Below are 25,572 nucleotides of genomic sequence, written 5' to 3'. Positions count from 1 at the left end.
GTTAGTTGTTTTGTGTAAGGTTTGCTGCAAAAGGCTGGTGTACTGGACATGGCATTTAGTTTAGTTAGATGTATTGCTTTCATCTTGAACTGGGTAGTATAAGAGGTTTAATATAGTTTTGGCTTATCTTTTCTCCCCTCCCTCTGTTTTTTTTCTCTCTTTACAGTATTCACCCAACATGACGATGAGTGTGTGATTTTTTTTATTTTATCCTTTATTTTATTTTATTTCTTTTTCATCTCCCCTTATCCCAATTTCCCTCTCCCATCCACCCTGGTGCGTCTTGCATTACCTTCCTCCCTCCCTCCCTTCCTTCCTCCTCTTCCTCCTCGCGGATGGTGTGCTGTACCGCACAGCCCCTGAGGATACCCCTGGAAAGCAGGACTCCCCTCAAGGCCCCCCATCCCAACACCTGTAAAATGGGTGTAAGAACATGAAACTGCCTCCAAGCAACAGGAAGGGTCTCCTCTCCACTTCTCCTCGCCTGCCAGACCCCATCACGGGGCCCTAGGACAGTGAGAGCCCGAACCTGCTCCAAGCCAAGTCTCTCCCAAACCCCAAAACCTGCCCCTGTGGGTGGCATTTCAGCCCAGTCAGGATGCCCCTTTTGCATCTACCACCACTCTATTATATCATGCTGATCATAACTTATGAGGGCATGCAGTAGTTGACTGACGGGGGGGAAGGGGGGTGAAAACCCTCATTCAAAAACTCCTGTGGCAGGAATGATTAAGAAAAAAAAAGATGAACTGATGTTATTTTAGGGCAAGAATGGTTTTCATTAAATGTTTGTATTTTTTGTTGTTGATGATAATATTATTGTTATAATTTTCATAATTGATATTATTCTACTAATGTAGTTATGATTTCCTGTAAAGGGCACATTTTATCTCAGCAGCAGCATCAACAATGACAGAATAAGCACACACTCAAAAAATGCACAATGATTTTCTGTTTACATGATTTTAGGTTATTTGTTGTTTGTTTGTTTGTTTTTTGTTTTTTTTGTCACAGTCAGTCTCTCTTCACATTACCTCTCCTTAAAACTTGTAGCTTGTGTCTTTGCCTTCTAAATGCTTGTAACACCGTTTCCATAAACTCTCAAAATAATTGATTCTCTTCACCTAATGAAGCGGTTTGTGTCTAGGTGTTGCCGTTTCGGCTAAAACAGTCAGAACGGAGGCTTTCTCAGAGCATTATTTGCTGTTTTCTGGTACAAAAGCGTCTGCTGATGCACCTGAATGATTGGATGTCTAGCTATCTTGTCTTAATAAGCACCCCCTTTTTTCTTGCTCTGCTGTTACTGTGAGAAAAAGGCTCTGATGAAATCCTGATTTCATTGTCAGGACAGGTGCCAGTTCTCATTCAGTAACAGACAGAGTTTTTTTTCTGGATCCTCTTGTCTCTTCTATGGATTTGGTCTTGTCTGTAAATACAACATATTTAGCTTGTATTGTGGTTGTTTTATTATTTGTTATTTACAAGTTGTCTGTGAATCCTAAAATGTGGTTCCTTCCTCTTCATCACTTTGTTTGATTTCAGCCTTACTGTGGACTCTAAAGTGGCACTGTTTTCCTCCCAGGGCTCATTCTGGTCTCTCCTCAATGTATCCTGTTTCTTTTTCTTTTTCTTTATTTTATTTTATTTTTTTGGACTGCATGGGGTTAGACTCTGATACACTCATGAAGCCCGCTTCCATGTTTTTTGAGTTTAGGTTGAACTCACCGATCCTGTATGATCCACTTTCTTAACCCAGACAAAGACGGGCTAAATAACTGTCTCCTCTGGAGCTCCCCATCGACCAGTTCCCTCAGCGAGTCCCTTGTGTATGGGATAATGGATCCAGAGTATCAGGCGGCTATAGCAGTGCTGATGATGGGAGCAGAGTGATGTACCTGTGGGGTTAACAGACCACACAGCCACATCGGTCTAAAGAAGAGGAACAATAATCGGATACATTTATAATGGATATACTTCCATTTTTGCAGATTGTTTTCAGCAGATTGTTTTTATTTTAAATGTATTCAACTGAGTAAAAAATGAAAGCCCATAGTATCTGCACACAAAGAAAAAAGCATAGTTACATATTACATTATTTAATTAGTTTCTTTCTGTATGTTATGTACTCTTGGCCTGATTAACTCACTGTTTCAAAGGGATAAATGTATCTCTCATGGCATCACACTGCAGCACTTGCATCACGGCTGTGTTCAAACAAACAATAACTTAACAACCATTGTAGCCTCTGTTGGGTGTTGGTGATGTACTTATCAATTTTCTGATATCAGCATGAACGGTTAGTACCCAGAGTTCAACAGGGATATCTCCAGGATTTGGCTGTCAGTGGCCTGGGAAACACTCTCTCCAGTGTTCCTTCAGCGTAGTGACACACACCTCCCTTCTTTCCTCCGATCCCATCCCTCACCCCCACTCCCAAACCTCTGCTCCCTTTCTCTTTAATTTCCTTTATTTGTAAATACTGTATAATGCATTTTGATATCATTGACATGTTTTGATATGTCAGTCACAACCAATGAATACAGCTGAAAGTAAATTATAAATAAAACTGTCCATGTTTTTCATAGAGAAAGGATGCGCTGACTATTTGGCTCATGTGGCTAAACTTCCATAAAAAATGTATAGAACACAGTAACACAATAAATGCAGACTGTATGCTAAAGACTTGTATGGTGGGGAGGATAGGACAGAGAGAGGACAGGACAGAGAGAAGCAAACAGGCTGTGGCGTCCTCACTCTGCCCTCGTCTCCATATGCTTCAGTGAAATGTTACTATTGGCTGTGAATAATCAGCATCAAAATAATTTTTCTAAAGGGCATCTTCTCACAAAAAACATGTGACCTCATATTGCAGTTTTTAATATGAAGGATTTTTATCAATTTAAGAAAACTTTTAAAAAGGAAAAAATACTTAAGAGAACCTCATTTTAAATTAAGAATAGATTTTAAAAAAAAAGTAACACTTATGGGAAAAAACTGTGTCCTTTGCTATTCGCTCCTGTAATAGCTTTGTATAGATTGAAGCTCTCTCACTGATCCTCTCTCAGTCCTCTGTGTATATCGATCGTTGGCCATCTCTGTACTTCTATTGTGATGTATAATACTGTATCATTAGGAAGATTTGCTGGTTGGGTGGGGTGGTTATGTTGCGTCGGGGAGGGGCGGGGGATTCAAGGGAAGGGGATATAAATGATTCTCCTGTACTGTTCATGGTCTTTTCTGATGACACGGCAGTATTCAATATGAAGCAGTCTGTCTCTTGGGTTTGCTTTGTATTTCATGGTAGGATAGTTCAGAATCTTGTCTTAGGGACTTAGGTGTCTTGTGTAGGTAATAAAGATGTTCTTTGTATGTTTCTTTATATTGTAAAGTTTCTTTAGACTGAAAGAAAAACAGATAATTTGCTTATCAAAAAAGAAACAATGCATCAATAATAAATGTCATTTGATTTTTACTTCTTGTCCGAATCTCTTCCTCTGCGCTCTCATTTAGCTTTCAACCCTATATCTTATGCATTACACAAAGAGAAGCTGCATACACTGCAGGAAAGTATCATTTAAATCATTGTCATCTTTGAAAACAAATTCCTGGTGGACGCATGTTAAAAAACCAAGTATGTTATTATTGTCTATTAGCTAAATAAGATGACTCAAATTACTTTTCAAATTAATGATAATAATGATCTTAATAAATCTGCATGATTTTATGTTCTGGCAAAGACATGGAGATTGTGGGTTGACATAGAATGACCTCCTACCTGCATGGTTTGGAGGATTTGAGTGTCCTGGTTTGTTTTAATGTTTAGCTGCTCTATCATAAGCACTGTATCCTGGACCTTGGACCTGTCCACACATTTCCAAGGATAAGATATAATTCTTCCACCAATTTTGAATTTCCCAATGCCTCATCACAACTCCAAATAGTGACACCAAGGAACCTTTCATTATAAAGCACAGTTGTGTATATTCAGGAGCTAAATCATAATGCAGTTTTTATGAATTAGTTGTTATAAACGACTCTTCATTTGGCTATGGTTTTATTTAGAGGTGCTCTTACAGTACCTCAAGAAATAGTTATATTTTTTGTATCTATTTCTGGATTAAAATTGCCACTCAGCTGACAGAGGGTAAGTTAAGGGGTCATCTAATGTTTTCATTACGAAAAAATAAAAATTCTGTTCTCGGGTTGCCTATGAGGTCAAATATTAATATGCATGAGAAGGTCCAATAGAAGTACAGGACTTCAAGGTTAACCGGAAGCAGCCTGTTGTGAAGAGGTAGAGACCGTGACGAAGTCAGTTTGACGTTGTATACCCAGCAAAAACACACAGTCCCCATTGGTCATGTGCTCCCCAACAGCAAACTGACTTCGCCACTGTAAGCCGTAGGAAAGATTGCCGGGGACCAAAACAACAGCCCCTGCATAAATAACTCGTGTTTCAAGGTAAGCAGTTTATTTTGATAAAAGGTTTATCAAGCGTGACTCACTCACTCTTCCTGATGTCGATATGCAGCGGTTCATTGCAGAACAACCGTCACTTAATGGTCACAGACATCAGCTAGCTAGATATCCAGTGAGATTGCAGCTAATGCTAGGTCGCTGTTGTCAAGTCTGTTAGCAACAGCCTGTTAGCCGCTTTAGGAGATAGCAGCATGATAACTTGTTGGAAACTTCTGGAAACGTGGGGCTAGCTTGGCGACTGTTAATAAAAATATAGTCTTGTAGCGAAACACTGAACAGGCATGTAATCATGTCAATTTTGTTGACTGATTATAATAATGGACTCAGTTCTGGACGGTTTTGGATAACAGTCTTTTTTATTGTAGATGCTGTGTTAGCATGGCGATAAGCTCAGTGTCATTGTATTATAGCAGCGGATGAATCTTAAAACAGCGATATGGATTTTCTAGTCGATTTTTTTGCATATTTTTAACATGTTAACTCTCTTTCGTAGAGTATTCAGCTAATGACCGAAAAAGAGGAGACCATGGACACCTCTGATATCCATGACAGTGCGCCGTCAGCAAAGAAGAATGGACGCACCTCGTTACTGGACAGCGGGGAGGACTTCGAGGTTTTAGATGAAGAGGACATTGATGACGACCCCCCTCCATTGGAAGATGCCGGGGGAGGGAAGGGGAAAAACACAGACGAGTCTGACAAGAGAAGTGCAGACACAGATCCAGACCCTTCAGGTCAAGTCGATGAATGGCTGGATGTGTTAGGTATGTTAGAAAGCACTAGGTAACATGTAGCACAACACATCTCTGTAGAAGTTGTTACAGAAGTTTTGAAGTTAATATTGATGATGGGATTGTTGCCTGATCAAATCCACACACACTCCCCATCTGTAGCAAAGATTCTCACTGTGTTGTGATATGCCTAAGCCAGGATTCTGACTTGTAGTTGCTTCAAAGTCACTGGACAGTGTTTAGTGATATATTTGTTCTGACTGAGATCAAATACCATCATCTGTCCCCAGGTAATGATCAGCTAAAGAAAAAAGTCCTGGAGGCCGGGCAAGGCCGAGACAGTCGGCCACAGAAAGGACAGAATGTCAAGATTCATCTTAAGACCTACCTGAAGGACGGGAAACTGGTAGAGGAGCAGTCTGACCTCGCTTTCACTCTTGGAGACGGTGATGTTATCCAGGTAAAAATGGTTTCATTAGATAAGTTACATTTTCCTCTCTAAGCTGCAAATAACATATAGAGATGTTTCACATTTTTATCAAGGTTATGCCATAATTAACTTTATGTCAGTGGCAGAGGTCATTTTGTACTTATTGGTGTCTTGCTGCAGTGAGACTATTTTTCTTTCAGGCTCTGGATCTCACAGTGCAGCTCATGGAAAAGGGAGAGAAGGCTCTCATCCAGACAGATGCAAAATATGCATATGGTACCCGCGGGAGGTAGGCAGTGTGTTTAAATCTAACTAATCTAATCAAGGCTTTAAGGGTTTAATGTAAACAAAAATTTGATTCTCATGAAAGTTGTAAACTTAAACTTGCTTTCTACTTTTAGCTAATAATTTTACTATTAATCCATGAGGATATGTAAATTTCCCTCCTTGAATGTGGATAAAACAGCAATCTTTACTTGCACTACAAGCTCTGTTCTTGGTCTTATGGAATCTGATGCCCATTTTACACAGAGATCCTACAATATCGGTGTTAAAAAGACCCTTGAATAGCCCTCCTTTGTTTGTTTACATACAACCACATAAAGGCAGCATAATGCTGCCGCTGTATGTGATTTTTATACAGCATGTTTGCATTGCAGAATCAGAGGCGTTACATGTAACACAGTAACCTCTGTAGCAGTCTGCAACTGTTCTACCATCCCAGCTCCCCCTTGTATACAGATATTGATTCAGCTCTGTGATGACCTCTGGTGCCAGCTTAACGGTGGGCTGATACGGATCCCCTGTTCTGCCCACACACCTTTTATACAGAGCGTTGAGGTGAAATAACAGTGCAATATTCCCACCTTGAAAAGGCTGTATAAAAGGGGCTTGTGAATCTTCCTGTGATTCACACTTTTACTGGACTATGTTACAGTTGAAATTCTTTGTGTGTAATCCTGCAAGTAATGTTTCTTCCCTCCTGATAGCCTGAACTTGACTGTGTTTCTTCCCCTCACCAGTCTTGAACCTGAGGTCCCCCCCAGTGCTGAGCTGTCCCTAGAAGTGGAACTGCTGGAAGCTACTGATGCTCCAGACCTAGAGCTGCTGCCCCCTGCAGAAAAGATTGCCCTTGCCAGCCATAAGAGAGAGAGGGGCAATGTTCATTATCAGCGTGGGGACTATGCTTTTGCTGTCAACTCATATAGCATTGCCCTGCAGATAACAGAGTCTAGTTCTAAAGGTGAGTTGCAGGTCAGGGGATCAGGAGTCTGTGAAAGGTTTATATAATTACACAGCATTGGGCTCAGTGGGTATCTAACAGATGGGAGAGGAATAATCTTATAGATTTAACTAATTGTAAATAATTTAAATGCTGTACTGACAGTATAATTATTTAAATCAATTTCAAGGTTGTTTGCCTTTAATGTTTTTTAATTCTTTTTTTTTTTCCGCTGGTTTTGTGTGGTGTTATTTTGTTTGTCTGTTGCAGTGGACATTAGTCCTGAGGAGGAGAATGAGCTGATGGATGTGAAAGTGAAGTGTTTAAACAACATGGCTGCTTCTCAGCTGAAACTGGACCACTATGATGCAGCACTTAAATCTTGTGTCTCAGCGCTGGCGCACCAACCAGAGAACATCAAGGCACTTTTCCGCATGGGCAAGGTACATGTTGCTCGAGTTCTTTCACTCTCTCTCTTGTCAGTCTCTAGTTCAGTGTGTTATATCTGTTTATTGTGTGTTTTCATTCAAGGTATTGGCCCTGCAAGGTGAATACACAGAAGCCATTCAAACTTTAAGGAAGGCACTGAAGTTGGAACCAAGCAACAAGGTACCTCTGGCTGTTTCACAATGATTTTTGGTAAAACACAGCTTTTAGTATGGAGAAATGGCAGTTCTTTCTTATGGCCAGTAGATGGTGCCATAGGGTAAAGTATCACATCACTGAGATTGTAGCGCAAGGTCAGGTGGACTGCTGATTCATCATTTCAGAGGATCTGTTTTCATGTTGTTGCTGTAAATAGGTTTGCCCTGCAACCCAGCCATATCTAATGCCTAGCCACTGTTCCTGTTCCCCTGCTTATACAGTGGAGTATATGTCGTACTTTGGCTGTACAAGGCTGTTTGACAGAACTCAGCTCAGTGCGTGGGCTTCTTGGATTATCTGTAAGCTACAGCAGCATGGTACTCATGCCCAGAATCCCCCACTTCAGTCCTACACCAATCTGTCAAACAGCACATGGCCTGGCCACCACATTTCATCCAACACATGCAGTATAAATATATAATGTACAGTTACATCTTGTAATTGTACATCTGAGGTGGATTGCTGAATTAATGACCCCATGTGTAGTTAGGAATCTTCTGCATACCTGAAGTATAAGGGTGCATGTTGTAGATGGTACGTGCTCAAGAGTCCTTTAACAGCCAAAGATTTGACATTTCATAACTGTCACCCTTGGTGTATGTTTGCATTTATGTCAGTTTGTTAACACATTTCTAATTTGGTACTAGATTTGTTTTAATGTTAAAATGGCCTTGCCTTGGTGCTATAATAATGAAAAGACTCCTTAAATAGCCCCATGTTCTAACAGAAAGTACAGTGGGTGTGCTTCAGTGACAATACAAGAATGCTCCCATTATAATCAATGAGGCGGTCTTGAACAGGCGCAGGCGTCATGGAGTGACAAGATGACGTGCTATCTCTCTCTTCTCCAAGCATTGACAGACATGCTGTCTGCATCTTTTACACTGGTGTCAGCTGTTCACGCCCTCTATCTTCAACTCGGATGGATGAGAGGAGATTTATTGTGTCTGTGGTTTGTTTACTTTTTGACATGGTGTGCAGATGTGACATTTCCAGTGTAGACAGCCTCAGACCGCCTCTGCACAGTATTTGGATGTACAAATGCTCTTAGGACAGGATGTTAAATGTTTGTTTAGCCTACTTTATCCTGGGGACAAGTCAGTGTTGTGTCATTTTTGTCATTTTGGTCACTACTTGATCACACAGTATTGGTGCCAACTTGCTAAGGGTGCTGCGCTCAAGCACTCTGCTGTAAATGCATCAGCCTACTCTTAGCAGTAGATGGGAGTGGATAAATCCTCAGGGTACAGACTTGTACTGACATTCACACTGACCCTTCACTCCCTAACGTAGACTGCACTCAAATACAAAATGACTTTTGAGTCAACACTGTTGTGAACTGCTGCTCCAGTAGCACAATTCTGAAGCATTAACATTTTTGTTGTCTCTGAAAGCAGTAGTTTGCTTAGTCACTCGACAGCTTTAAGAGCAGTGAAGTGACTCAGATATCAGAGAAAATGTTGGAACAATAACTGAACCCATATCCTGGAATAATTGTGTGGACATGTGGGCTAAATAGCAGGATCCTTTTGTGATGCGAGCCCGTGATTTCTTGTAACACATCAAAGAATGGCATAAACATTTTTTCCAGAATTTATTTATGTCAGTGTTTAATCAATGCTTCATCTGCCATCGTGATTTAAAAAAAAAAAAAAAAAGATTTGTCATACTCCTTTCAAAAAGCCATGTGATGTAATTTTTTTATGCTTTTCTCACAACTTGGTGACCACTTGTGTCTGTTGATGTAAGGGTGGTGTCACCCTGACACATTCCCATGCAGAAGGAAATCAGTCACCTATTTGTCTTGTCTTTCCTGTCTAGACTATCCACGCAGAGCTCTCCAAGCTGGTGAAGAAGCACTCGGAGCAGAGAGGAGCAGAACAGGCTATGTATAAGAAGATGCTGGGTAACCCCACTAGCGGCAGCAGCAGCACACAGAAACACCGGGCCAAGTCTTCATGGGTGAGAAAATGATTGTGTTAAAGTCTGAGAAATTAAGGTTAGAATACAGCTTGAATCTCTGGCTGTCGTGCATATTCTTTTGGAGTGATAGGTATGTAATCCTTAAGGGAGCCTTTGTGTGGTAACAAACAGCGAACATCAGTAATGATTATTGAAAGTCAGATGAATAACTTACTCAGCGCTTTTCAGTGTCGTGATTCAGCGTGTCATTACTCAACCCACTTAACATCCACTATCTACTCTTTTGTTCCTTTATCTCCCCAGGGTCTCAGCTGGAAGTGGCTATTTGGTGCCACCGCAGTAGCCATTGGCGGTGTAGCATTATCTGTTGTCATAGCTGCTAGAAACTGAGCCAGGCGAGTAGTTATGGCCTGACCACTCCCCTGCAATGTGAGAGCCTAAACACAGAAGCACATCTGGCGGTGCCTTCTGACCTTTGGTCAAAGGGAGGGAGGTGGAAATGTCAGTTGGTCAGTTGCCTCTTCACTGTCACTCTCCTTTCTCTGCTATGTTTGAGAATTATATGTGACAAATCATAAAACATTAACATTTGCATATGGGAAATGTATTTCCAACCTTATAAATGTGTAAGTTTATGCTTATGTCACATCGCCAGAAACTGTTTTCTTCTGCTGCCATTGTTTTTGCCTGGTAGTTGATTATTTAAGCATTGAAATGAAAAATAATTGATAATAGATTCAGATAGAAGCTATTTATATAATATTGCTCCCATTAAAAATTCATTGTGATATAGTCCTATGTTATGCTATAGTTTTAAAGCGTCAGATTGTACAGTTAAATTAATACTCCCTATTCAGAGAGACCATGTGATTTAACTCTGTTTTAATTACGGTACAATGATATCATCTGGTATAATGCAGATGCTGTAATACTTTAGGCTCACACACTGGCAACACACTTTGCTTGTGTGCTCGCTCTCTCACCCTTTTTAAAGACACTACTCATACAATGAGTGACCAGAAAAATAGAAACACTTCTACAGTGTAATACAATACAACAGTCCTGAGATATATACTACCTTATTTCAAATTTTCAGTTTTTGTTGACACAGTTTCTGAAATTGTTTCCGTGTTGAGTGTGTTGTGTTTCTAAAATTGTACCCACCTCATTAAGTCATATGAAGGAGCAAAAACACCAGAAAGACCTCACAATATAATGCAGTTAAACAGCAAAACATAACAAAGAGCAGCCTCAAAATGTACCATGGAACTGAATTAACGCCTGTCTGACATGGTGTCACCAATTGTAAACAACAGTACTACATAAATATACATTACTGTTTTATTGGATTGAAATTCAGTGCCTCTGTACTCTTGGTCACTCATGTATAAAAACATTAAAGCGTCAGCCAAAGTAGATAGATTGTACTTTCTGTTCAGCATTCCTAAAATAACTCATTTTATATGGAGAGAGGTGCAGTTATTATCTTTTAAAACAAGGGGAGAATGGTACATTGAGTTTCTCAGTGATTTGGCTGTGAATACTGCTGAAGGAGAGTTTATTTTTACTATCTAATTTCCGTTAGTTATGCCACAATCTTTGATGATTAAGACCAAATGGATGACCCTTCAAGTACAATGTTGGGTGTGTATGTTTTTTTTTTTTCTTCCCTGCATTCCATGCCTGCAAAGTTTTCCTTAGATTATGCTTCTTTACACTGTTTTTGTTCTTTGTTTTCTTACAAACAGTAAATGTGACACCATTGAATCTGTGAGTAGTTAGTAGCCCTATAGAGCCAAAAGTTGCATAAAGTCTTGATGACAAAATGCTTATAAAAGTTTCTGGCATTCCCTGCATTTGTTAATTTTATATTCATCACAATAAAATTTGTCTGTTATCAAACTATGGTTTCCTTTTTGTATCATGTTACAATTTCTGCAAATATATCTCACAAGCATCACTGATGAGCTATGGACCAATTTCATGTAGTGTTCCAGGCCCACTGGTTATTATAGTGTGTTCCCAGGATTTCTGCCTGGTAAAACTGGCTTTGGAGACTTGAGCAATATCAGTGCCCATTGGTAATGTGTGTTTTAGACTGGCACATCTTGCATTCAAATTCCTGCAATCATATTTGTACAGCCACTACATGCAAACAGTCCTCTTGTTTTGAAGACAAGATAACTATCATTATTTGACAATGCCATAAAACATACATTATTTACATTTCTCCAGTTTTATTTGTTTGCAGTTGAACATTCCCAAGTAGGACATTCCCAAACCGTATGGGTTTTTTTTCCAGACATTGACGTTTTGCTGACGTAATGAGATGACCTGTCCTTTCCTTACTCCTACGCGTTACTGATGTGTATTGCTCATTTCCAAATGCTGGAAGAGATTTATATTTTTCACCTATCGATAACTGCAACATATATTTACAGAATAGAATAGTATGAAAAGCATTATTTGATTCACGTGGTGTCTGCGAATTAGTTGTAAATTTCAGTAAAAGTCGATGTTAATCGCGCTGGGTCCTTAATAATATTTGAATGCCTTTAATGTTGCTTTATTATGTGTATTTTATAATGTAAATGTTATTTTTTAGTATTATACGTGTGCCTATATAGGACTTCATTACTGCTCGGTGACTTCATCATCAGTGACCGGTCATTGAATATTCATTGAAAAGCAGCGGGGGTTCTCGGTTTACGACAGAGTGCGTTCGTGCGCGTGGTGGGAACGGTAGCAAGATGGCGGCGCTGAAGGAGGAGCAGTGCTACGGACTGTCCTGTGGAAGAGTGAGCAACGGTAGCAATGTCTCCGTCTTTCACGTTAAACTCACTGACAGCGCACTGAGAGCGTTTGAAGGCTATCAGAGCAGCAAGGTAAATGGATCTTTTCGGTACCATGGCATTTTGGTTTACGTTTGAAGTCTGTCCGGGCGGCTGTGACAGGCAGAGTGAGGTCAGTCCCCCCGCTCTGTCTGCTGCTGCTGCCTTCGTGCTGCGATACACAGCCACAGCAGGCTGGCCGAGGGTGGCTAGTTTGGCTTGATTAAGTGTCTAGTTCAGCGGCCACCAGCTCTCGTCTGGCCAAGCTGACTGATGGGATGTTGGGTGGCTGTTGAGCGTGTCGTAGCTACACCCCAGACTCGCTCCACACCGATTGTTGAACACTGTACTCGGTCATTTAACAAGCTCTGTGCCACAGGATACTGAGCTCAACTACTTATGTCATTGTATTAATGTTTGTTTTACTTGGCGCAACCGTTTTAACTCGGTGTTGTTCATAACTTAATGTCTGTGATAGCACATGAGAATTTTAAATGAAAACATGGAGCAACTTCTGATGTGTATGTTTTCCGAAAGTTTAAAGCTCTCAAAAAAGAAAAAAAAATAGTCAAACCTTGCTAGCTAAACTAGCCATACACAGTGGTAACTGTTACCATTAGATATCTAAGCCCTGTCTGCTACCTAACTATACATTTTTCCAGTCGTTAAGACTAGAAAAAACGTTGCCTTGGTTGACTGTCTAATGACAACATAGTGAATAATTTGGAAAAGTACCCAGTATTCATACGAAAGATGGCCATCATCCTCCTTTCCCAACCCCCTCACTGCCACCAAAGGCTCATATTCACCTCACAGCTTTAGAAGTGCCCCAAAGTTATTTAACTGTACCATACAACACATTTTCTTGTCAGTAGAGAGGTAGGAATCAAGCTTTGATCTCTGAAATGGCCGTGCTGCTGCTTGCTTGCTTGCTTGGCTTCTCGTGTAGAGAGCTATAAGTCTGATGATGGCCATCTAACGTTTCAGCTTCTATAAATATTTGACAGGGAAAGCTTGGCAGGCCAGGAGGAAAAGGGCCTTATCTCCAGCTTCAGTGGCTGTTTACAGCACGACTGCAGTTGATAAGCCTAGAACAATAAAATTGTAACAGGTAATTGGTGGACTAGTAGTTGTAGGAGAGTGTTAATTAAAAAATGCATGCCACACAGAAGAAATTGTCAATGCAGGGCCATCCCTCAACTCTTTAAGATATTGTCGTAGAAGCTACAGTTATTATGTTGGGAAAGAACTGAATCCCTGTATTTTCAAAGGGCCTTTGTTCTTTAGACATGTAGACTGTTCTTACATTCAGTCATGTGCACACTATGGCAACATGCTAAATTGTTCTGTGCTTTTGAATTATAAGAAGAAAAAGCATGTCTTGACTGAAATGTGAAGCATGCAACCAGAGCGATTCGTACTGCTGCCTCCAACCTGCATTACTGATGATTCAGGATAGCTTTTTCACTTTTTGGCCATTACCCCAAACTCAGCCTTGATTAGAAAATGTACCCAACCTGTTCTACATTGCCTGCACAAATTAGGATACTTCTTGTACTGAACAAACTGAACAAAGAAGCATGAAAAGTATTTAAATTGCAAGATTATCTTGACTTAAAAATAAAAAAAAGCATGCACAGTAAAAAGGATTCATATCACTGTCTTTTCATTTATAGTGCTTGTGATTTTGCATAGGCTCTTGTTTTTCATATGAGGCTCTTTCATATATTGTCTCTGGCATCTTGTCTCTGGAGTTAATATTGGCACTGGGGCTTTCCTTGAGGGGGTAGAGTGCTGCTCCATCCATAGCACCATCACTTCACTGCCACAAATCCATGTTAAATGCATATCCTCTTGCAACTTCATATTCAAAATGTTTTAGTAATACAGGTTTTTAAAATTGATTTGCACATTTTTTTTAAATTCATGGATAACCGAAGAGGCAAGCTGAAATCATGTTTTACAGTTGAGATGCACCTTTATTGAGAAGTGTGTCTTGTGCAGACTTGCAGACTCACCACCTACTCAAACTGGATTGCTCACTGTTTGCTTACTTTATAACATTTTCCCTGTTATTCGAGTTAAACCCCTTACTCACTGTTTGATAATATCTTGACTTTTGAGTCATGAAATGTGTGCACAGTTTAGGGGCAAGTGCTTGATTTGTTGTGAGTGGTCAGGGCAGTTAAGTGATACAGACATGTGCTGCATCGTTTTGGGGATGTTGCACCCTAGCCACACTGGTACAGTTGGTCAAATCACATTTTTGTTTTTTGTGGCACATGGGTGTCTCTGGTCAACAGTTTAGGGGATGGGATCCCAGATTTGGTGGTTTGGATTGGGTTTTAGTTTACTATATACACTGAGACAGAGATAGTAGTGATATATGACAATACAGTGATGTTCTCTTATTAGACACTCATGAAGACCACACAGTCCTAAAGGCACTGTTAACTGCTTTTGTTGTAGCCCAGTCACAGTAGCTTCACACGGTGACAGATGATGAGCATGAATCAAACCACCCACCTGACACACAGTAATCACAAAGAGGTGTGCAGGTCTGCCACATGTCTAAATCAATTACATCATATGTGTGTATACATTACATTATGGTAGCATACACACAGGAGTCTCCTCCGTCAGCTGCACCAACATGCATATTTGAAGCTAACGTATTGAAATTCAGATAACATTTAAATGACAAGTGAGCAGTGCAAACACAGACCACATTTGTTAAAAAACAAAAGGAAAAAAAAGATCTTGTTACGCTTACTTGGGGGGAAAAAAAGACTGTTATCAGATGTCTGTCAGATTTGTGACATGTCAGAGTGAAGTCAGTACAAACTTTGTTGGAGTCTTATTTGCTGTGTTCCTGTTTTTCTGTTTTCACATTAGGTCATGAAACAAAGAACAAATCTACCTTATGCCAAACTAAAAAGAACACAAACTGGATCACCTGAGAGCTGTGTACAATGTTCTGTCACTTTCCAAGTTCAGACCAACTTAGCTCAGCAACTAAATGAATTTACCTGTTTCTCTCATTAACCTTCCTAAGGGTTGGAATGTAATTTATTAATGTTAAGGGCTAATTATTAGCACACACGCCACCACTCCAAACCTGAGCTTATATTGCTTTCACTGTGGCTCGGGTATCTTTTAGGGCAGCCAAGCCCCTCTGGCTTCCTCATAATTCAAACACTGGCTGGCAACCAACAGCAGGGGTGAGCTGGGAACTCGGTAAAGGAAGAGGAAGAGAGCTACAGAATGACACACGCCTTACAATGTAAAAGTCGTGGCGTCGTCAAGGATGTACTCAGACAAAGCTGATGTGTTTATGACCCCAGTTTTGCTGCTGTTTGGACAATTATGGTTACTCCGCCAGGCACTTGTTTTCATCGAGGCTGTTCCAGGCCAGTGTACTGTACAGCACAGCAGCTTTGGTAAATTGTAAACTCTAGCTAGCAACAAACAGCAAAACTCTGATTGTCAATAGACCCATTGTGCGACATCATAGGAGATCAAGAAATAAAATTACACATTACAAAATTTACAGGATTCTTGATTCCTGCCCAACGTAAGCTAAACAAATACTAATTATTGGCCCAGATACAAAGCTGATTCAGTTAGGCTGTGAAGTAGCCAATATTACTGTACTAAGAATGTTATGAAAAACTGGCTCTTATTGTGTTTATGTAAATACGCTGAGCAATAGCAGTCATCATGTAGCAATAGTTGAGCTTCCTGTTTGAGACGTGAGTGTCAGCTGGTTCCTCTGCTGGTACGTCTGAGGACAGAGTGAACTGGAGCTCCTGCTGCGGGACTGGCAGCCTGGAGACTCACTTTCTTTTTTTCTTTTTCTTTTTTTCTTTTTTTTACCGGCAGTGACATAAGCAAGGAAATGAGTAAGGCAACTTGGACGTAATCAAGCTGAAGGTTATGGAGAGTTTAGATAAAAGTTTATAATTGTGTCTCTGGATGACTGTTGTTACCAGCACAGTATCAGAAAACAGTGTTTAAACAGTTGGTTTCAACAGTGCTCACAGCTCAAATTTTTTTCATCATGGAACAGCCAGCTGTTTGGAAATTTGAAAATACAGTCCACAAAGATTAAAACTGTAGCAGTGAACTAAAATATAGAGGTTGTCTCAAATAGAAAACGAACATTCGCAAGCAGTCAGGGAATGCTTGCATATGAAGAGACAATAAATCTCATGTGCTGGCACTGCAGTATTATCCTGGCGAGAGATGAGTAGTCCCATTTGAATGTTAAACACCTTTTGTTGGCCCAAGTCACATCTTTTGTCTCGTGGTGAGGTAATGGATTGGTGTTTATAAGCTCAGGAGCATGAATTTTTACATTCTTAAGGACATGCATCACACTAGTGGCACCCATCTTGTGGTTTGCAGTTCATTCTGTGCTGCATTTACATTTTAAGCCCTGGAGTGAATTACAGGAACTGTAATGAACACAATGATGCATTTCCATGGTCGAGTTTTCCAACCAGTTCTTTTCATTAACAAGCTGTTCAAAAAAATATCTGCTGTGGTAGGTAGATGCTATACAAGGAAACAATAAATGTGTCATTCCAGGCAAGTTCTGGTGTGTGATGGTGACTGAGTTGCTCAAAAGTGTGAAATACTTAAATTAGGTTGTTTAGCTTTAAACAGAGTCTCAACCTGGAGTGTATCTTCAGAATTGTTGGATGAGCTGTTCACCTTGTCACCACTGAAAGGGGACTGATTGCATTATGCTAAGTGTACTGTTCTGATCCACTCGGCTTGCTCTTTGTTTTTTATTTTTTTCACCAGGTAAATGTCTTTGATCACTAGAAGTTATCTGTTTCTATGGATGAAACACTGTCACCAAATCCAAGATCTATTATCTGACCCCCCCCTGAATTTAAATTAATTGAATTTAATTATTTGTTTATTTTTTTAAAAGTTGGAAGAGGTTTTTGTGCTAATGAGGATCAATACTCAGCCAAGTAACAGGCTATAGGTGGTAACAGGCTATAGGCTCCACTAATGAGGTCAGTTTACACCAAGCCAGTTTTGTTCCTGTTCCTGTCTCGACCCCTATGGGAATGGTATGGGAAGTAATGGAGACTGGGTGGGGATTCTGTTGCTTGACGCTGGTCAGCCTGTGCCAGTGCTATGGTTATTTAAGGAATGCTGACTCCCCAGTTTCAGCAGATCATTGGACACTGCAAGAGATGACCATAACCACTAAGGCCAAATATGACTTTAAATGTCATGGTGTTCTTCTGTCCTGTGGCATGGTTGCCACAAGTGACCATGTCAACCTGGTGTCACAGCACACAGAGCAGACTTCCTGATCTGCTGTGTCTTTTTCAAGAGATTAGTCGGTGCATAGGTCATGGTTTGGTCTTGGGTTTACTAACACACTTGGTGCCTGTGGTTTGTGACCACTTTTGGAGCAGTATGACGCTTGAAAACAGGTTGAATTATATACATTTAACTAGAGCTAGAGGAGCCAGTTTGTGCACACAGCAGTTTTTTATTCATATAACCTTCATCATTTTAAAGATGTTATGTCACTGTCACTGGATTGTAGTGCCCAGACTTAATATCTGAAGGACTGCTACATCAATTCAGAAAACTTGAATCAGGACAAACCTTGAAGGAAACTCTTCTCAGTCGTGCAGACTTCTCCATATTTGAAAAGACTGACTATGAAAGGAGATCCCTTTTTTTTTAATATGTTTTCTAATAATGCCATCTGCGTCCTTCAGAGTTCAAATGGTAATCTCCGCCAGTGTTATCAGCCCAGTTACAGTCAATTTTACATGGTAATTGCACTAAGAAAACAAAATTTCCCCTGTCCAATAAGCCATTGTTTTTGTTTTGAACTTCAACTGAGATAACATATCATACACCTATAAATGACAGATATATAAAACTACTTGTAGTTATTAATTTTGTTTATGTCCCACAGCATAAATGAAATATTCAGGTAGCAGGACTAAGGCCATGACTCAGAGATACTGTTGCCGTGGGAGTTTTCACCTGAAGCCACTGGTAACACCAGTAGTAAAATGGTTTTAAGTGCTTGGCTTGTATGCTGCTCTTTACAGTGAAAGTGCTTTTTAATTTTTATTTAAGCATAGAGGCATGCCGTTTTTAATTAACACTTGCCTGTTTATTGTTATTTTGAGTTGATTAGGGGTGGGGGTTGTTTGTTTGTTTTTTTTTATTTTGTAATACGAGGAAATGAGAGTTCAATAACTTCATTCAGTTATACCAAAATATTTACTTCTTGTCCCTGCAAAGGCACAGAACATATAAATGGTGTTTTTTGCAACACACCAATAACAAATCACGTTATTGGCTGCTTAGAATGTTATCTTAGGTCCAGTTGGTCACTGATTCTAGCTCAAAATGTGTATCAAAATGGCCTCAAAAGGAGAGAGAGACATTCCTATCTTCCAGTCAGATGGTCATCAGTCTGTTAGTACCATTAGCCAAGTTGTCACAATTGTAATAGGGATCATAAAATGTTCAAATCCAGGTATCAAATGGTGGCAAGAAGCTCTGTTTTTGTCTGGCAGTTTCAGAGCAGCCTGGCTTCCCCTCTCAATAATTCTGTCAAGTGTCTATCTCTACTGGCCTATTTTAGCCTGTCTCCATGTCAGAAACTAAGCTAATAAACAGATTAATTGACTGTTAAATATATAATAGAAAACTATTTAAAGCTTCAACCCAGTCAGCTACTCCTAGCAAACTACATATCTGCTATGAATGCCTGCTGAGTCATCACTTTCACATCACTTTTGTTAAGGCCCCAGATTACCAGAGGAGGACTGCTGTTAGAAGAAGTTGTACAAAAGACTGAAAGGTGTTTTGTTTACCAAGTTTTGGTTTTGGTTGTTTAACAGAATTGGTAGTGTAGTCCGATCACACCATGTGGCTGTTCAGTCAGTCAGTCAGTCTGTGTTCAATTTTTATGTTGTGTTACATGCAGGCATAACATGGGATTTTTTAATTAACACGGACTCATTTCATTGTCAATTAAACAGAAAATTCAGACTAGTCAAATAGTCTAGAAGAGTGAAAACTGTCAAAATTGTGTATAATTTTATTGATATGATTAAACATAAAGAAAAAGTACTGTGTGTATTTAAGAGCCATTTGAAACCATCAGTCATATTCATCAATTACCAAACTGAATTTTAAATGCCATTGCTAATGTTAGCAGTGCTAGCACCAGCAGCATTCTTTGCTTGCAGTTTAACTTCCACATGCCTGTGCTGAATGTGGCCGAGCATTGCTCCAGTCCAGTGGTTTTATGGCAACTTATTCTGACACAGCCTACATACAACCTTATTTTAATTTTCCAGTACAAAATACTGTCAACTCCAGGCAATATCATGGAGAGAGGAACAAAGAGACAAAAGTTAGATATTAATCATTTAAAAAGATAGTTCAGTGTTTTTAACACGATACTGTACTGATCCCCCCCCTTAAAATCGAGAAGTGGTGCAAAACAAAAGAAACTTGTACTGCCATTTCAAGCAAAAGATCAAAGGTAGCTCAGTATTCGTCAGATGGGGAACACTAAAAGCTTCAAATGGTTTCTTTCAAGCAGTGAGGAGCCAGTTACAGTAAATACACAAAAAATAGTTCCAATTAAGCCTACATGCAAGTGTGTTAGTTCAAACACTCATCTGACACTCCTGTCACAGCTATTTTAAAGGAGCAGTCTATTACACCATGTTTCACACACACAATACACTCAGCATAATGCATGCATGCTGAATATTGAGAGTAGGGACACCGAGTACCATTTCACCCTCACAGAGTGCGTGGCACAAAGTACTCTTTCCACCTCCGAAATCCTAGACAGGTGGAACATCTCATCAGTGTGACAGTTATGCAACTAAACACCTGACAATTTGGGTTCCACAGCCATACCCATAGGGATTTGAACATAGCTATTCTTGTGTGCATTTACTACAAAACAAAGAAATCCTTTGGCAGTGCAACATGAGAGACAGAGTAGAGAGTTACTCTGTGTATGAGGATATAATTTAGTCTGTTCTCTTTTAAAGTCCTTTTTAAAAGGCTGGTCTTTTTCCATGACTTGGGCCCTTTATTCTTGTATAAATAAACTCCTAACATATATATTTCACATGTTAAAAAGTGAATTTAAACTCTCTTGACACACATACCATTTACGCAATATAGCAGCTTATAATTTGTTTTTAAGGAGTCACTTGAAAGCACTGGACTTGCTGTTAGTAAGGTTTCAGGGAAGTTTGTAGCCTAGCTGGCAAACCTTATACCCAATTAAACTGCACACACTTGATAAACCTGAGCAAGTTTTGATTGTAAAATACATCTGTTGGCCAAGGAGGTCTTTGAAGAGTTCGATTCAAGCCTTACTTTCTCACTCTCAGTTCTCTCAAAGAACACACTGGGCACCTTTTGGCAAAGCAATCAGAGCATTTTAAGGACCTCAGAAAAAGAAAACTGAACATCTACAATTCATGGACAGCTGCTGAGGAAGATCATGTAATACAATCGGAGGCTCCATAATGGCTAATAAATGGACCTTGTGGTGAGATTGTTTTGCCAGCTGCTGTTTCTAAGATCAAGAATGAACTTTCAATCTCAAGTTTGGAAACTCGGTTTAGAATAGAATAGAATAGAATAGAATAGGCTTTATTGTAATTGTACAGTTTAAAACCTTTCATAGAAGCTGTGGAGTCTTAGACCCTGACCACATTATTAGTGTAATGTTGGATATTATCTGCTGCAGTCTGGCTGATTTTGGACCATGAAGCGTGCTGATCAATAAGGACTTCTAGATCATGTAAAATTGTGACCACCAATTAGTTGTAGGCTGAGCAGTGTTCTGCAAATGTTTCAACTGTAAATGGCTGTAACACAAGTGTTGTGTAAGAACTTCTTAAGGTCAATGTTTTTGTAGTTACTGTGTATTTCCGTTTTACTTTGTTAATGCTGCAGGGAAGGGTACAGTAAGAAGGCAAGGTTTTATGTTGTAGGTAACACACTTGAACAACATTGTCATCAGTTCAATTTTATCATGGGCAGCTTGGCTTCAAGTGTATGCCATGTCCAGCTGATCCCCATTCTGTTGCTGGTTGGCAGTGTGTAGGAACATCCACGGCCTTGTCATCGATCCATGGTCAGGACCTGTACTCTGTCCCTAAGGTTAGCTCTGTGGAACATTCTGGGCTCAGGTCCCAGAGAATAGTGACATGTCAGCAGCCCATTCAAATGAACAGGCTGAGGGTAGCACTATGTTAGCAGTGCTGGGATGGGGGAGGGGTAGGGCACAGGGTGGGAGTGCTAAAACTGGTGCTGTGTTAAACATTGCAGCGGTAAACCAGGGAGTGTGGCTCCATGAAAGGTCTGGTGTTCCTGGATAGGCTCAGAGTGTTCAGAGCTCAGGACAAAATGAAACCATCTTTGGCTGTTGTCTGTTTAAGTGAAACGGTGGCTGTCTTCTTTTATCTGATTCTAATTTTATTTGTTTAAGGCCAGAAAAAGTTAGACCAGGTGAAACTGTTTTCCCACTGTTTTTCTAATTATCACTAAACATAAAGTGTAGCTGATGGTTACTTTTGCAGGTATTTGATTGTAAAAGAAAGAAGTTCAAGTATCACAATTGATCCTGTGAATTTTATTAGCAGTCCAACCAACAGTTTTGAGATATTTCACTAGAAAGCCATAAATGTCAACCTCATGATTGCAGTAGGGGAAAAGTCAGGTAATCACCAAAGGTAGTAGACTTCATCCTCTGATGACCACAAATGTCTGTGTATAATCTGATGGCAAGCCATCCAATAGTTGTTGAGATACAACCATACCAAAGTGCTCGACCAACTGACCACCAGACAATGACTGCCATCCCTTGTGTGCCTAAAAACACAACTTGGCCTACAGGTAGTAGTAGTAGTAGTAGTATCCTTCACACAAATTGTTTACAGTGAATCAGTTGGTGAGTGAGTGATTGTGTTTAAAAGGAAGAGTGTATAAGTGAGTGGGTGTGTCAAAAGGTATTAAGCATGCTACTACTTTAGATTTTGTTAATATTGTCTCGGAATCCAGCATTTCCAGGCAAGCTTAGGCTATAAATGCAATTAAGTATTACAACAGAGTTGTGGTGGCTTAGCTGTGGAGGTGTTGTCCCAATGCCTCTGGTGAAATATATTAGCAACGGTAATAAGAGAGGGGTAATCAAAACTATCTGAAGGCTCCACAGCCCTGGCAGTAAGGTCTGGGTATGATATGCACAGCCTCGCTACATCTACATGAGAAAAATCCTTTGCTAAATGTAGTTTTCATAGAACAGCAGTACTGAAAAGGAGCAGTACATCTGCATAATGTCGCAGCATTAGGAGTCAATGTGTCTTTTTATAATCCAGTGGCACCAATCATATCACCTGCTGATGTTCCCTGTATGTATAGGTATCATCATTACAAATAGCTAGGTGCTACATATAACATATTTGCTGCATTCTGCTCACTCTCAATGTGTTTTAGGAGTATGGTAGAATGTTTGTACAATTGTAATACGTTTTCACACATGGATTATAATGGATCACAGCAATGAAAGGACTGGAAATGGATCTGGCTTTTCATATATCAAGTTCTGGCTTTGTATATCTGATACTGATTAATTAAATAATGTCATAATTGGACCTGGCACATATTTAAGGTCCTTAAAATTAAAATCAATGGGAATTCCTCAGGGCATCTGTTGGCCTAATGGTTAGACAACATACCACATAACTGTAATGTCCATGGTCCAATTCAACTTCTGTTTCATGTTATATCCCTTGTTCTCTCTCTGCCTTAGTTTCCTGTCTCTTTCTAAACTGTCAAATATCAAATTAAATCAGAAAAACCCCAAAAAAGTTTTATATACATATATGGGAACTCCTCTGTCCACAATCCAATCATGGCCAATGTTGTGGAATATCCTAAGCTCATATTTTAATATTGACTACATGGCTTCTGTTGGTTGGGTGTAAATGACACTTAACACTGATTGGGACTTTAAATGAATAAAGTGAAAGATATGCTGTAAGTGAAGCCACGCAGAGGACAGACGCTCACTGGTCTTTGTATGCATGCTGCATATCTCTGGGTCTGGAACAGGCACGACTACAAAGCATGTTGTGTCTTTAACAAGCTTGCCCTCCCTTGAACTTTTAGGTCTCTCACTTGATCACATTTGATCCGCTAAAGCAGCACAGAGGAGGAAAAGCCAGTGACTTCCTCTTTTTGATGTTCATGAATGTTTAGTTCCTGCAGTCAGTGAAATGCTGCTGTCTCCCTGATTTACTTGTTTTGAAACAGTGAAACTAAATGTGGTGTTATTATAAATCAGACAATAAACCAATGGCGACCCCAGACAGTGATACTGAAACAGCTGAATACAACTGAAAGGAAAGTGGAGATCCTGTTCAGCCCTTCCTTTTTGCCTGCGTCTCCAGAACTGATATAACTTGCACAGGGTCATTGCTTCACCTGTTGTAATTTATTAGATTTAATAGGCCATTACCTTGCAAATTCACTATCCATTGTATAAAAAGTGTTCATCTGCTTTTTCACATTTCATTGTTGCACAAGTTTAGCCATACTGGAGACTCTGATCAGCAGCTTAAACTCCTCAATGTTAAAATGAGTCCCTACAAATTTGTGTTATGTAAAATAAGGCTGCCACTAACTAATGATTTTTTAAGTAGTGGTTAAGAGGCTGATTATTAACCACCACAGATATTGATTATATGTAAGGCATGTTAACAATAACATGTACAACCACAGCAATTTTGGCCTAAATCCTTTATCACTGCATTTCTTCCTCTCACGATGACCAGCCTTATCTGAGCCTTATTTTCCGGGGCTCCTGTGTGTGAAAATATTTGAAAAATGTCAGTGGTAAGCTTCAGCTATTGGGTAACTGGCTGACTAGACAACAACACACACCAATCACAGTCATTTCTTTCACAGTTTTTCTTCCTCCCTATCACTGTCACTTTCTTTGTATTAGGCATGCTAATTCTTTTGACTTGAGAAGGAAATTAATCAAAGGTGACGGCAGTCCTTAGATGTGTAGATGGTCCATTTAATGGGAAATTAAATTTAACTTGGATGGAGAAATGATGTTGCTCATTGCTGTTAACAGTATACTGTATATGCACTGATATTACAGTATATTATAATATCTGTGTAAACCTCTGGGAAAACCTTACCAATTAGATAAACTGTTTCCCAATTTAATGTGAGCCTTTCTTATGGATGTAAGACATTTGTATGAGTTATAAGTAATATATTGTTGAATAGAAGGTAATCACTGAACTCTTGGTAAATAAGAAAAGCAAATAGCTCTTCGTTGTAAACTCAGCCTAAGGGAATGTGGTGCACACAGCACTAAAATTAGGGAATAGTTCTCTTCATGATGTGAATTGTGCCAATGCAAACTTGAGAATGTAATCCGTAATCCTCCATAGCTTTGAATAGAAAATTATATTAAAATTGTGGTTTCTCTGTGGCTAACGGCTCTGTAAAACAAAGGTTTTTTTATGTAAATCTTTCTCAGTCAGCCTGTGTTAAACTGGTTTTATCCAGGAGCTTGATGCTCTGTCAAAGGATCTGGTCTTCTTTGCCGTAGCTGAGAACAACGAAAGAAAAATACAAGCTTTATCCGTTCCTAAGTTATGGTGGATTTAACCCATCACCATTTCTAAATTGATTTTGCAGCACTTGGCACATGCCTTACAGCTAATATAATGCTTCCAGGAAATTATTTGTACTTTCATTGCTTTTTTCCCCTTTGTATTAAAGGGTTGAAAGCTCTTACATAAGCAGTTCATCACATGAGGAACTTGAACCTACACAGTCTTATCTGGAAATTTGCCTGAATTAAATCTTTTAATGTGTTTACCTTGAGAAATATTTAATAATGCTGTTATATGTCTTTTTTATAGGTCCTGTCTTCGCAGCCATTGATCAGATTTAATGGAAACCAAGGGGTAAGATATCTTTCTCTCCCGACACTAACTTTCTCCTCCAACTGCATGCATGCACAGTTTTGTTTATGTTAAAAAGAATGATGGAAATACTAGAGAATTATCTTTCAAGTGGTATTATTACAGCTGGCCTGCTGAATCACCATGGTTATAAATATAGAAACAAGTCAAAAATTATCATGACGTGCAAGTTGAACAACTCAAGAAAGCTCAAATACCAACTGACACGCACACACACACAGACCTGTGATTCTGCCAGCACCAGTGTAAGCTGCAAGCTAGTTATTGT

General features: G+C 39.6%; 3 protein-coding genes across 4 annotated transcripts in view; all 3 read left to right on the top strand.

Annotated features, from left to right (window-relative positions):
* The window catches only part of ssbp4 (single stranded DNA binding protein 4), an 83,523-nt gene extending 80,051 nt beyond the window's left edge, over window positions 1-3,472 (top strand). Inside the window, exon 17 of one of the 2 annotated variants that reach the window (XM_018667380.1) lies at window positions 357-3,472. In XM_018667380.1, the coding sequence (XP_018522896.1) occupies window positions 357-437 (81 nt within the window). In that variant the 3' untranslated portion in view covers window positions 438-3,472. Of the gene's footprint in view, window positions 1-166 lie in introns of both variants that reach the window. The other variant, XM_018667381.2, reaches the window with a different exon arrangement.
* An 821-nt stretch (window positions 3,473-4,293) lies between these two features.
* Window positions 4,294-11,332, top strand: fkbp8 (FKBP prolyl isomerase 8). The gene is made up of 9 exons (XM_018667397.2): window positions 4,294-4,461; window positions 4,973-5,243; window positions 5,501-5,670; window positions 5,841-5,929; window positions 6,663-6,883; window positions 7,133-7,305; window positions 7,394-7,471; window positions 9,329-9,469; window positions 9,734-11,332. The coding sequence occupies exons 2-9, from the start codon at window positions 4,985-4,987 to the stop codon at window positions 9,818-9,820; spliced, it is 1,218 nt and encodes a 405-aa protein (XP_018522913.1). The 5' UTR covers window positions 4,294-4,461; window positions 4,973-4,984; the 3' UTR covers window positions 9,821-11,332.
* Window positions 11,333-12,165: 833 nt separating this feature from the next.
* Window positions 12,166-25,572, top strand: part of ell (elongation factor RNA polymerase II) — a 33,895-nt gene continuing 20,488 nt past the window's right edge. The window contains 2 exon segments of the mRNA XM_018667362.2: window positions 12,166-12,315; window positions 25,242-25,286. Of these exon segments, the coding sequence (XP_018522878.1) occupies window positions 12,181-12,315; window positions 25,242-25,286 (180 nt within the window). The 5' untranslated portion in view covers window positions 12,166-12,180.

The sequence above is a fragment of the Lates calcarifer genome, linkage group LG17, assembly GCF_001640805.2.
Source record: "Lates calcarifer isolate ASB-BC8 linkage group LG17, TLL_Latcal_v3, whole genome shotgun sequence".
Lineage (NCBI taxonomy): Eukaryota > Metazoa > Chordata > Actinopteri > Centropomidae > Lates > Lates calcarifer.
The sequence above is the reverse complement of the archived record's forward strand: the minus strand, read 5'-3'. Positions and strand labels throughout refer to the sequence as shown.

What these genes read in the sequence shown, in the direction of transcription:
- fkbp8 (XM_018667397.2), top strand. Translation starts at nt 4,985, where the DNA reads ATGACCGAAAAAGAGGAGACCATGGACACCTCTGATATCCATGACAGT. An exon ending in TGAATGGCTGGATGTGTTAG is followed by an intron (nt 5,244 to 5,500) that starts GTATGTTAGAAA and finishes ATCTGTCCCCAG; the next exon opens with GTAATGATCAGCTAAAGAAA. An exon ending in ACCGGGCCAAGTCTTCATGG is followed by an intron (nt 9,470 to 9,733) that starts GTGAGAAAATGA and finishes TTATCTCCCCAG; the next exon opens with GGTCTCAGCTGGAAGTGGCT.